The sequence below is a fragment of the Psammomys obesus genome, unplaced genomic scaffold, assembly GCF_907164565.1.
Source record: "Psammomys obesus unplaced genomic scaffold, mPsaObe1.curated_primary_1811, whole genome shotgun sequence".
NCBI classification, from domain to species: Eukaryota; Metazoa; Chordata; class Mammalia; order Rodentia; family Muridae; genus Psammomys; species Psammomys obesus.
Window position 1 is genome coordinate 15,911,207 of NW_026596125.1, and position 12,569 is coordinate 15,923,775.

Genomic DNA, 12,569 nt, shown 5'->3' on the forward strand with positions numbered 1-12,569 from the left:
GAAGGTGTGAACCGCCATCAAAGCGTCTGTGAGGATGGAGAATTAAGGCTGTGAGTACTGGATGGAAGGCAGGCAGCACCAGCCAGGACCCATGGGTAAGAGAGAAACATTGTTCTGGAGCAGCTGGCCTTTCAGGACTGTGGACAAAGCCGCAGACTCAGGAATCCTGCCCCACCTCCAAAACTGGGCTAAGCCAGCATCCCTCGAAGTCAGCTGTGCCCCGAAAATGTCTCGCCCTCATTCTCTGCTTCTCTGTGTATCCCATACAGCACGAAACAAGTGCAAGGATAACCCCTGTGGCAAGGGTGAATGCCTCCTTACCCGGGAGCCTCCCTACTACCACTGTGTCTGCAAATACCCGTACACAGGGCCAGAGTGTTCCAAAGGTGAGTGGCAGGGGCGCTTCCAAGCAGAACGCTTTCACTGCAGGAACTGTGTCCGTGATGTCTGCACCTTACTGTACAGACGTGGAAGTGTGTCTGAAGTTTATGTGGAGTCCAGGATTCTCCTCTTCATTAGGATTAAAAAAAAGAATGGATCCTCCCTGGAGAACTCAGGAGAATTCACTAATCTGTATTCTTACACATAAGCACAGACACACACACACACACACACACACACACATATACACTGACACATGCACACACATACATACATAGACACATGCACATACACAAACATACACACCTTGGAAGTTAATTCCTTCAGGAAGTAGGCACTGATCTCTTCCTAAGATGGGTTGTGAGGGGAAGTTACACATGGAGTTACTGCTGTGAGCAGGACACTATCCCAAGAGAGTTAGTCCACTCGAGGCGCAAAAGAAATTCATAGGCCTTAACTTGCCCACAGTCCCACAGCTCTCAAAGTCCACAGACAGTTTCCACCTGGCTCAGACTATCTGAAAACATCTGTCTGTGCCTCTGGCTACTTCTTATTCTGGGTCCCAGTCACACATCTTTTTATCTGGGGGAGGGGGTTGTTTGTTTTGGTTGTTCTACTGCATGGCCTCCATCCATGCTGCTCTATGTTTCAGGCTTCTGTGACATTTGCCATTCAGTGGCCTATCATTTAGGAAAGGATGACCCCAGAAGAGGACCATCACCTGTGGGTGCTAGACCTCTTCCTAACATGCCCTCCAGGCCCCACCTCCCATTTTCACAGTGCTTCCAGCGTGCAAGCCAAACCCCTGCCAGAATGGTGGTGTCTGCTCCCGGCACAGACGGCGGTCCCGGTTTAGCTGTTCCTGTCCAGACCAGTACAGCGGGAGATTCTGTGAAATAGGTATGCATCTTTGCTACCGCACCTTCGAGGACTCTGGGACAAGAAAGGCCCCATCCAGTGTCTCCTAAGCTCATGGCTTCCCAAGCTCTGCTCCACCTCCCTCTTAAAACCTCAGAGCACAGAGCCTGTCCAGCTCCCTGCAAGGAGGCGACGGCACGGGGTGGGGTGCAGCAAATCTACCGTCCGCCCGGACCATACCAGGGCCCCTGGCACCACCCCCTCAGCTGGAGGGTTTTTGTATTTTTAATTCTGGTTGAATGTGGAACATTCTGGAGCTTTGGGATGAAACCCAGTTCCCTGACCCATTAGCTACCCCGAGAACCCGTGCTGAGGACAGTGTGTCCGAGATTGACAGTTCTCATAGGTGGCCTGCTCTCTCCGAGGTCCGAGTGACTGCTATGTTGGTGACGGCTATTCTTACCGAGGCAAAGTGAGTAGGACAGTCAACCAGAACCCGTGCCTTTACTGGAACTCCCACCTCCTCTTGCAGGAGAATTACAACACGTTTATGGAGGATGCTGAGACACACGGGATTGCAGATCACAACTTTTGCAGGTACAAATCACCATCTCCAGTAGGCTCCATCTTGGTTGCCTGATTTTGAAACCAATTTCGAGTAAACAGCCTTTCTGAACAGGAAATCATCCTACTCGGGGTAGGCAAGGTTATGCTATGTAACAACAAAAGCTCTGTTTGTCTCAGGGGCTCAGATATATCAAAGTTCATTTCTTACTAATGCTACATGAGCCGTGTGGGTGAGGTGATGATGGTGGAGAATTCAGTTCCACAGAGGTTTGCAAATACCCAGGAAGGGTTAAAAAAAAAACTAACTAAGAAGTGACACATTATTTTCCACACAAATTTGAATTTTGTGGCAGAAGTAGCCACATGAGGCCACATAACATCAAGAGAGAGGCTGCAAAGCAAAGGGACCTGACTCCCCAGTGCTATCTGCAGGCCAGCTGCTGAGGGCCTGGATCTCCCTTTTGCCTGACCAAGGCCAGTGACTTAGGTGGTTGGCACTGCAAAGTGAGGGTGTTTGTGCTTGGCATGGGCCGGCGCCACGAGCAGGAACATCTTCTTTGCACACGACACTATTTCTAGCCTCATCCTGCTCGCTGTGAGCTGCCTTCTTGTGGAGCTGTCTTAATGGAGAAACCCCTTGAGAGCTTCTCAAAGGATTCTCATGCCTGTGGTTCAGAGGTTGGAGCTGGGGTCCCAGCCTTCATCATGTCTGTCTGTCTGTCTGTAATACTTTTCTAAACACAGTGAGTGGGGATCTTCAGTAGGAATCTCACTTCTCCATAAAAGGCTTCATGTCTTCCATGGTCCAACACAAGGGTTGGAAACTACTTCCTTGTCCTTGGGATTCTCCTCTGGAAGTTAAGATTTTGGCAAAATCTGTAAGCATGCTTGTGTGCCAAGGTTTGCTACCCCTTGAGGATTAGAATGAAGAAGCCGGGCAGTGTGAGCACTGGGTATCCCCTGACCCAGGGTGCTTCCATGATGTTAAGGCCTCCACGCCTTGATGGTCAGTCATTCCAGTTTTGTGTTTTAGAAACCCAGATGGAGACCTCAAGCCCTGGTGTTTCGTTAAGGTGAACAGCGAAAAGGTGAAATGGGAATACTGTGATATCCCAGTCTGTCCAGTCCCAGGTAAGTCTGCGGCTACCCAGAGGGCTCTGGAGAGAAGCAGTGATATTCCTGGCACTCAACCACTCCTGCCTTACACACCCTTGACCCTTGCCTACACACCTCCATATCACCCCTCCCAGTCCTCTGAAGCCCTCAGGATGATGAGATAGCCTCAACACTTCTGTCAGCTCAGGTTAGCTCTAAAACTTTCCCAACCCAGGTGAGTGTCCTTGGCATTGGTTCCTGTGCCCATCTATCTGACCAATGGGATTCTTTCCCTGTTTCATTGTTCTATGGGTCCCCATAGAACAACCCATATCTGTTTTTGTCTATTTCTAACTATTCTTTGAAGGCTGGCCCAAGCATTCCTTCCTGTGACAAGTCCTCTTGGTCTCTGGAATTGGCTGTTATACCCCCCTCTATAAAACCTCAAGGAACTGAATGAGGTCATAGTCATGTAGCCTTTACGACTCTTTCCTTGCCACAGCTTTCTGGGTAAACCTCTTATGTCCCCCCTAATCTTAAAAAAAAAAAAAAAAAAAAAAGCCTGAAAACATGCATTACTGTGACACAGTATGCATGATACATGATGGGTTTATATATTTTGCATAGATATTTGTAGCTCCTAGGAGTAATAAGCTTCAAAATAGCACCATCTTTATCATGAATTCCATGAACTTGCTTTATGTTAACTAAGTTATCCAACAATCTGTCGCTCACCAAACACCATGGTGGAGGTGTGTGGTCTCTCAGCTCTGGACACTTAGCTTGTGATCAGAGTCACGACTCCGGCTCTGTCCTCCCAAGGAACAGCTCGAGTGATTCATCTTCATGTGCCCCACAGCCACTGCTGACCCGGTGGGAAGCCTTCTGGAGCCTGCGATGGAGCTGCCAGGGTTTGCCTCCTGTGGGAAGACAGAGCTGGCGGAGCATGCAGTCAAGCGCATCTATGGGGGCTTGAAGAGCACAGCGGGCAAACACCCGTGGCAGGTGTCCCTGCAAACATCACTGCCACTGACCACCGCCATGCCCCAAGGCCACTTCTGTGGGGGAGCCCTGATCCACCCCTGCTGGGTGCTCACTGCAGCCCACTGTGTCGAGTAGGTATCCACAGGGAACAATGAGCAGCACGACTGAGGGGCAAACAGGCTCCCTTCCTGTCAAGCGATACCTCAGAAGTTTTGGCAGGACTGGAGCTGAGTGCACCAGAGGGGAAAGAACAGAGCCTTACATGAGAGAAATGAGAGGGGATATAGTTACCATGGCTTATCACAGCTGTTCCGGGTAGTTTACCATATATAACTAGCTACCAAGAGAGGACATGGCTTGTTTGCTTTAATTGTAATGTCCCTGAGGCCTTCGCTACAGAGGCCTTTCCATGTAGCAAGCATTTAGTAAGTATCTGTGGAAGGACAGACAGATTGTGCAGGGGACATCGGTCTAAGGAATGTTTAATGTCTTATCTAATGTCTCATTGAAAGAAGGCTGGTGAGTGGATTGAATTTGGGTCTGCCTTCTTCCGGAGTCTCTAGAGTCTACCCTGAATGTACAAAATAACCCATTATCAATGAACCTTTAGATCAGGAGTCCTCATTTATAACTTCAATGATTTCTGGGAGCTGAGAAATCATCACCTCTTCCAGATCCCCCAAGTTCATGGTCAGGGCTGGTCTCATGAACCCTGGCTTGAGAGGCAGCCTGCATATCTTCAAGTCTACACTATCCTCTGGGATTCTAGCGTGGTCCCCAAGAGCAACCAGACACATTAACATTAGCAGCTACACTTCAGCAGATTTGTTCAAGACTTCAATGGCTGACTTTCAGCCAAGCCCAGAGAGAAAAGAAGTCTCCCAAGAAACGTGAGATGAAACAAGTATATGCCTGAACTCTCCATGATGGAGTTCCCTTGCATTGTCTTATTTGTAAGACAGAGTTTTGTAAGGGAGCAAAGGATGAGGATGCTGAAGCTGAAGGTCAGGGCTTCGCCAAGGTCGAACGGCTTCCTAGGAGCATTGCTCCACTCATTTTCTGACCATCTTATTTTACTTTGAAGCATAAACATCAAGCATCTAAAAGTCGTGCTAGGAGACCAGGACCTGAAGAAGACAGAATTCCATGAGCAGACCTTCAGGGTGGAAAAGCTACTGAAGTACAGTCAGTACAATGAAAAAGATGAGATTCCCCACAATGACATTGGCAAGTATCCCCTGGGTCTTGTCTTGGTGGATTTCTCCACTGATAGAACTCTGGGGTTTGATTATAGAAAGCTCCTTTGACTATTTTTTTTAATCCCTTAGGGATCCTGGAATGTGCATAATTTATTTCAAAGCTTTTTATGTCTTGGGAGTGTATGATAGCATTGTTGATAACTGGGTAAAACTTTTCAATTAGAGGGGAGAGATGTGAAGAATATTACATCATGGAAAGCTTTCAGCCTTGAATCTCAGACCTCCTGCTTATTAGCTAGGATCCAGGATCCAGGCCATCTTTCCAAACTTTGGTTTTCTCTTCCATAAAATGGGGTCGCTGTTATACAGCCCCCAGCTGACTGTGCTGTGACACAGTATCTAAGTGCACACGCACGCCGCCTAACAGGGGCTGGGTGCAGGGGCAGTGCTGTTTGAGGCTGTTGGGTGCTCAGGTCTGTAGTGCTGTGCCCTATCCCTTCACGTTGTGGGGTTTTCTTCTCTCTTCCCCACTCTCCCTTCTTCCTTCCTCATCAATAGCCCCTTCCCATACAGCCTGCTTTTGAAATAAATGAATCAGGAATGGTTTTGAATCCAATTAGTTTCATTGACTGTTGGGTTCCCCATCTCTGGAAATTTTAATCATGAAATGTGGATGAAAACATTCCTCAATTGTGGGAGGAGCAGTGCGGCTTGCTAAGTCCAAAGCAAGATGAGACCAATACTTCTCTGACCAAGAGATGACATCACAGCAATCCCCCCACCCCTTATGTCTCTCATGCAGCTTTGCTCAAGTTAAAGCCAGCAGGTGGCCGCTGCGCTCTGGAATCCAAATATGTGAAGACAGTCTGTTTACCCAGCAGCCCCTTTCCCTCAGGGACTGAGTGCCACATCTCCGGCTGGGGTGTAACAGAAACAGGTGAGTCTGTCACGTGTTCTCCACCATCCAGAGAATAAAGGACCAAGGTCATCTGCCCTCATGCTCCTGAAACAAGTTCAAATGCATCATCAAAGGACGCATCTGCCTCGTTGTTCAGGCTCTAGTTGAAGGCAACCATTTGCATGGAGCTTTCCTCGTGAGCTCTGATCTCCACGGTGGTCCCTGGCCTCCTTTCTCCGGCACTGGGTGGACACCAGGGAAGACTCTCCTTCCCTAAGCAGACTGCAGAGGTGCTGGGCGTAGGGCTTGTTCGGACACTGTGGTGCTTGGCAGGCGCCTGTTCTTGCAGGAGAGTCTTGGTTTTCTTTCTGGCGCAGCTCACTTTTTACCTTTTTGATTGTCATTTTTGCACCCAGGGCTTGGATTATGTGCACCAAAATTATATCTTGAGTACAAAAGTTTAGAAGAGTATTTTTAAGTTTTTAACAAATACTCAAAATATATCACCTCCTACTAGTAGTACCCTTAACAATGGACAGCAAAAATCACTTTGAGTGGACTTCGATTCATGAAGAAAGAAACAGAATGTCTGTATGCATTTGCCAGAGGCTCGGGGGAAGGAAAACCTCTGACTAATTGGACTCAAGGTCAACCATGAACTTTTTTGTAGCTCTTTGTTGTAGTCCATCTAAGCTTTTCCTCTTTTGCTCTTCTTAATGGGGTCTGCTCAGCATGGTGATGTCTTGGTTGGGAAACCTATAGGCCTCAAATTAGAATGCTTTTATTTTTCACAAATAGCTCTTAAGATTTTATGTTCAAAGTCAAAGATGCTTTGATAAATTTCATTATCTTTAAGAAGAGGGTATCTTCTCTAGAAAGCAGATAATTTTCTGTGTCAGGGCACTTCAACTGACATACGTATGCATGAATCCACCTGTCCATCTGTCCTCTTCCTTCCATGCATCTGTGAAACCACCCATACATTCATCCATCAATTTCTTCAGGGCCTACTGTGTGTTGCCCTTTTGCTAGATACAAGAAATTCAAAGGTGGTTATGGGCCATCTCCATTTTCCTGAATTTACAATCAGGTTGAAAAGACAGAGAACTAAGCAGATGATTTGTCTAAATGTGGTCAGAATGGCTTTGAAAGTCTGCACAAATATGGGTGAGCAGGATGCCAGAAAGTGGCCCTGGTGCTGGAAGATAGGACATTTCTTCCCATCCTTTATAAAAACACTTTTCTCCCTGAACTGAGAGTTAGTGGCTTCTTAATAATGGTGAGTGCTAGCAGGGTGAGTATCACGCTGGTCTTCTTTATAGCGACTATTTTCTGTCCCACAGGAGAAGGGTCCCGCCAGCTCCTGGATGCTAAAGTCAAGCTGATTGCTAACCCTGTGTGCAACTCCCGCCAACTCTATGACCATACAATTGATGACAGTATGATCTGTGCAGGAAACCTTCAGAAGCCTGGATCAGATACTTGCCAGGTCAGAAACACCACATGGTGCTTGGAGGTAGAGGCTCCCTGAACCTCAGGCTGAACAGAGAGGCCTGTGATAGTTCTGGGATGGGAGCCAGAGTCGACAGGCCACCTGCCTCAGTGTTGAGTCGCAGGCAGGCAGACTTATCTGAGCCCACCTCAGGGTGGAGCAGCAGAGTAACCACAGCAGCATGGTGCTACGTTGCTGGGGTGAACCCTCCCAGCATCCTCTAAAGGAAATGTCAGCATCATGTCTTACAGAGGTCTGGAGACATTATCAAGGCCAAGAGCAACAGTGCACTAAGGGACAGGGCTGGAACCGGAACAGCCCGTGTGTGTGTAACACCAAGGCCTTTGCTGCTCTGCTCCACTGTGATAAAGGCACAGTCCCAGCTGCTGGGGTCCATGGAGAGTCAGAGGCACTCCCAGAGAAAGAGGAGGTGGTGATTCCGTCCACTCTATGCTAAGGGGACCTCAGGTCTCTGCCCTAAATCAAAGCCCATACCTCATCTAACTCAGGGTTCATGTCACATGGGAAACATAGCTCCTAGACTCCCAGGATCAGCTCTGTGTAGGCTTTCCCCTTGTCCTTCTGTGCTGCCCAACAGTCCTCAGAAATTCAGTACAGCCAAATTCTGGTCCTATTCCATGACAGAACCTCCTTGAAAAGGGACCCAACAACAACCAGGCAACTCAGAGCCCATTTGGGTTGGGCAACTGCAGCTTCTCTCCAGAGTCTGTGGTTCTATTTTGACCCTCTATTCCTCTCCAAGGGCCCATGGATAGGCACATACTCAGGATGGAAAGGAGCCAGTGGGCATGGTTTCCCTAAGCTTTTGGAATATGGGTGGGGCCACATGTTATTCAGTTCTCTAGAAAATCCAAAGGCTATCCTGAAAGGCTTTGGAAGCTGATAGCCACGGTTTTGAAGCCTGGTTCTGTCTTGTGTTCTGGGACCTTGATCAATCACTGAAAAGATTTGCCAGCTTCAGATACCTATAATGTGACTGTAAGATCACAAGGTACCAGCTGTGATTAGGTTGGGAGGGTGAAGTCATATGATAAAAGCTGTTAGTTGCAGTGACTAAGCAAGCTGGCTTCCTTACCACCTTCCTCCTGCCCATCTTTGCCCTGGTCTAAGCACTGCCTAAAGCGCCTTCACAAATCCTGCATCCACAGCTCACCACTGAAAAAGCAAGGCCTCAGCCAGCTGGTCAACATGCTAGGTTGAATAGGAATGCTCCCTCTGAGTCTCCGTCCTACACCTTGTGTGGGTCTATCCAAACAAACCATCACCTGCCTTGACCAGCTGCTAAGAGCATCTGAGGAACCCTGGGAATTGGCAGTGGAAGCATTATTTGCCCACAGCACTCCAGCTGCAGCCCCGGGTTGCAAGCTTTTTTCAAACTCAGGAACTGAAGCTGGTGTCAGCTTCTTTCCCTTTGGACCTGTGCATCACGGGATTCTTGAGAAGAGCCTTGGCACTGGTTTCCAGAGAAGCCCAGGGTAGCTAGCAGGCTTTGCTCCCTCACCCCCTCATAGGAGTTTCGGGACCTCTCTGAACCTAGTTCACAAGGCTGACCTCCATTTGCTCTTCCCTCAGGGTGACTCGGGAGGCCCTCTAACCTGTGAAAAGGATGGTACCTACTATGTCTATGGGATTGTAAGCTGGGGCCAGGAATGTGGGAAGAAGCCAGGTGTCTACACTCAAGTCACCAAGTTCCTGAAGTGGATAAAGACCACCATGCAGGGGGAGGCTGGCGTTTGAGGTGCTGTCCGCAGACCCTGGAAGCCCTTCTTCCTTAGCACCGGACAAGAGGGGTTTCCTGGGCAGCCTGGATGTGCTGGGGCAGTGCTCTGGACAGAGGTACTGCTGCCTAGCCTGGGCTGTTCCAGACTAAGCTTGCACCATTTCATGAGGCCCACTCTGAGCACCCCCACCCCAGAAACCAACAAGAAATCCACTACCTTCTCTCCCTCTAAAACACCAGAATTCAGAGACTGTCTTCACCATGGATACCAGCAAATGTGACACCCCTGAATGCCCAGCGCCAGGGATGGTACCTTGACCCTTACTCCTCCACCCCACCATCCCGGCAGGCCTCCACAGAACCAGCCAGTCTCACCCAGCCATCCGAGAGAAGCCCCCCAAAACACAAGCTCTTTTGTTTGCTTTCAGAGTTCTTGTTTTAATAAAGGCAGGTATGGGGATAGGAAGGGAGCGCCTTTGTTTAATCACTCATCCAGACCGCGGCCACACAGGCCTGTCTCCAGCACGAAGCCCTCTATGGCAGCTTCCCTCTTCAGAAGGCTCACATAGGCAGAGTCTTCTTCCTGTTGATGTGCAGGATCTCTGAGGCATCCGGGTTCACGTCCCTGCTCTGATGATCTCCAAGCTCCGTTGCCTCTGGCCCCACCTGCAGAAATCACACATACCCCCCTGAGTTCACACGAAGCCCCTCGCTGCTCCCACAAGCCGTGCTAAGATGCCCGGCAAACATCTAACACATTCGCCTCCCCTTCTTTGTCCTCTCTTCCACCCCACCCAAGAAAAAAAAGGACCCTCAAGGCAAAGATGAGAAAGAAACGAAGCCTGCGTCTCATTTAGATGTGGCGTCTCTCTTCTGAACAAAGTCGGGTTCAAAACGTAGACTGCTGGAGCCAGCGAGTCCCTGACCCTTCCCGTGCATGTAAGAGCAAGCAGTCAGCACGGCGTGGGCTGCCCAGGCCCGGGATTGATGTCGCCCTGCTAGCTTTGCCTCTGCAGAACTAATGGCTGTGACTTCAGAGGAAGCCCACAGGAAGTTTAACCCATGTGTCATCTGCCTGGTCATCTCAGACCCATGAAATTAGGCGCCTTGTTCAGCTGCCTTTCACGCTTCTTTAGAACTAGCTGACCTTTGGCCAAAAATAAACTTTGAAAAGCAACAATGAGTTTGTGCTTCCCGTGGTCTTGCTAGGCAGGGTGCTGTTGGCTGCTTGTTACTCACGCAAGCCCCCTGGAGCCCCAGGCCCCTCCTGTTGGCCAGTTCTGCTGCCCGCCGAGCCATCTCCACTTTGTAGGAGCCAGGAGGGGTCCAGCCAACACCTCGAGTCAGGTTCAAGTCAGATTTGTACTTGACCTTGGGGGAAGAAAGAAGTGAGAGGAATATGTCAATGGGATGGGGTGGTTTGACCACTGAGTGGGATTTAAAAGGCAGCAAGGAGACGCAGACCACATTGACATCATTAAAGGGGACAAAGGGCAGTCAGCTGATGCACAGAGAGCCTGGGGTCCAACAAGGCTGGCCATCGCTCAGCCACTCCTGAAATCTCCCGTCCTGATGGAGGGAGCCACTGTGCAAAAGCAGGGACACATGACTCAAGCCTAAGCTCCTATCTTAATGTGCTCTGTGCCCTTAGAAGACTCCCCTGCCGTCTCTGGGCTTCAGCTCCTTGCAAGGAAAAGTATGAAATGGGCGTAAGCAATTATTATGACCCCGTGGAAGTAGCAGAAAGAGCCAACAAGGGCAGAGCACCCACATTAGACAGCTGCTAAGAGGCAGAGCACTGGCCTGGCACACCTAAGGCCCGTGGCTCAAGCCTCGCACCAAGTAATGAATACTTGAGTTAAGAAAAACAGAAGTTGGGCTTTCATATCGAACACCCTAGGCCCGCCACTTATTTTCTGTGTGACCTTAGGTTGTCTAGCTTCTCTGGTCTTGGGTTCCTGTCTGTTAAAGAAGGCAGTGCCAAGACTGGAAGGGCCACACAGCAGAGCCCTTAGCATTCGTTACAGGTGTGTCACAGGCGGGACTGACTGGCACGCCACCTTCCCAGCCTCTCTCCGGGATGTAACAGGGACTGTGTGGAGGCAGCTCACATCACTCTGCAGTTGATGGGCCCTCTGTGCATGCTTCAGGCCCAGCTCCTCTGGGTCGCTGGTATGTTGGGGCAGTGGCTGCCTATAGCACACGCCACTGGCCAGCTGCTGACTCCTCTTGGCCTGGAGGAAGCCGGGTTGGTCAGCGCGGCTGTGGAACTGGGAGCAACTGTTGGCAAAGGCCTTCTTGTACTCATTGTCGCTCTGGAGCCTGCTGACACTGAGGAAATGCCGCATCCTTGGGTCATCGTTGACACTGCGGTACCCAATCTGCAAGCCCCGGTCCCTCAGGAACGCCTCTTTGTACCGGAACTGCAAGTGATAGAAGCCGAGAGGGCATGGGGATGCTCCTCCCTTTCAAAGCCGGCCTCCCCAGAGGGCCCAGACCCGGGACTTCAGCAGGAAGCTCAGCAGTGCATAGGGGGTAAGCTTTGGAGTCAAGTGAACCCAGCTGCATGGTCTTGGGCCAGCTGTGGAGCCTCTCTGAACATCAGATAAAAACGGGAAACTAAATATCCATCCTGTGGGATGCTGAGAGAAGTCAACGACGAGGGGCTGAAATTCAGTCTGTGCCCACTGATGATGTTCTGTCTGTGCACCCGTGACCTCAGGCGTGGTGGTGTGCACTTGCAGCCCTGTATGGCTGCTGTAACACTCCAGCAGGAGCAGGCGTGTATCATTCTTCCTTGTACTCTCCCCAGCCTCCAGGGACCTTGGCTAATGCTTCTCCAGTCACTTAGAGTGAAGAATCTAGTTCATTTTACGTAGTTACGTGTCCTCTTACTGTTCCTTGTATGTACGTATATGTGTGCATCTGTGGGCTGAGTGTGGGAACACGTGTGCCATAGTGCACTTGTAGAGGACAGAGGGAAACTTGGGGTGTCTGCCTTAGCCTTCCGCATTGCTTGAGATGAAGTCTCGTGTTAGCCACTGCATATGCCAGGCCTCCACACCTGGGGCTATGGGTATAGGCCTCCACACCTGGGGCCTCCACATCTGGGGCTACAGGTGCAGGCCTCCACATCTGGAGCTACATGGCATCTGTGAATTGAATGTCAGCCCTCATGCTTGCACAGAAGCAATTTCTCAAAGGTTCATTACTATAAATTAAGCAGACACAGAACCACAAATTCCTTGGCCTTTTGATGCTCCGGCCATCAACTGCTGTGTACCGCTCCTAAGAGAGCTGCTAAAACACACACACACACACACACACACACACACACACACACACACACACACA

At 49.8% G+C, this 12,569-nt stretch overlaps 2 protein-coding genes across 2 annotated transcripts in view; one reads left to right on the forward strand and one right to left on the reverse strand.

Moving 5' to 3' along the window:
* Positions 1 to 10,398, forward strand: part of Habp2 (hyaluronan binding protein 2) — a 32,032-nt gene extending 21,634 nt beyond the window's left edge. The window contains exons 5-13 of the mRNA XM_055630035.1: positions 270 to 386; positions 1,162 to 1,281; positions 1,665 to 1,836; positions 2,840 to 2,937; positions 3,761 to 4,016; positions 4,970 to 5,112; positions 5,887 to 6,021; positions 7,326 to 7,471; positions 9,068 to 10,398. Coding sequence (XP_055486010.1) covers positions 270 to 386; positions 1,162 to 1,281; positions 1,665 to 1,836; positions 2,840 to 2,937; positions 3,761 to 4,016; positions 4,970 to 5,112; positions 5,887 to 6,021; positions 7,326 to 7,471; positions 9,068 to 9,232 — 1,352 coding nt within the window. The 3' untranslated portion in view covers positions 9,233 to 10,398. The remainder of the gene's footprint in view (positions 1 to 269; positions 387 to 1,161; positions 1,282 to 1,664; positions 1,837 to 2,839; positions 2,938 to 3,760; positions 4,017 to 4,969; positions 5,113 to 5,886; positions 6,022 to 7,325; positions 7,472 to 9,067) is intronic.
* Nrap (nebulin related anchoring protein) overlaps positions 9,777 to 12,569 on the reverse strand; it is a 67,207-nt gene continuing 64,414 nt past the window's right edge. The window contains exons 38-40 of the mRNA XM_055591757.1: positions 11,327 to 11,638; positions 10,455 to 10,586; positions 9,777 to 9,881 (exon numbers count right to left, since the gene is read on the reverse strand). Coding sequence (XP_055447732.1) covers positions 9,777 to 9,881; positions 10,455 to 10,586; positions 11,327 to 11,638 — 549 coding nt within the window. The remainder of the gene's footprint in view (positions 9,882 to 10,454; positions 10,587 to 11,326; positions 11,639 to 12,569) is intronic.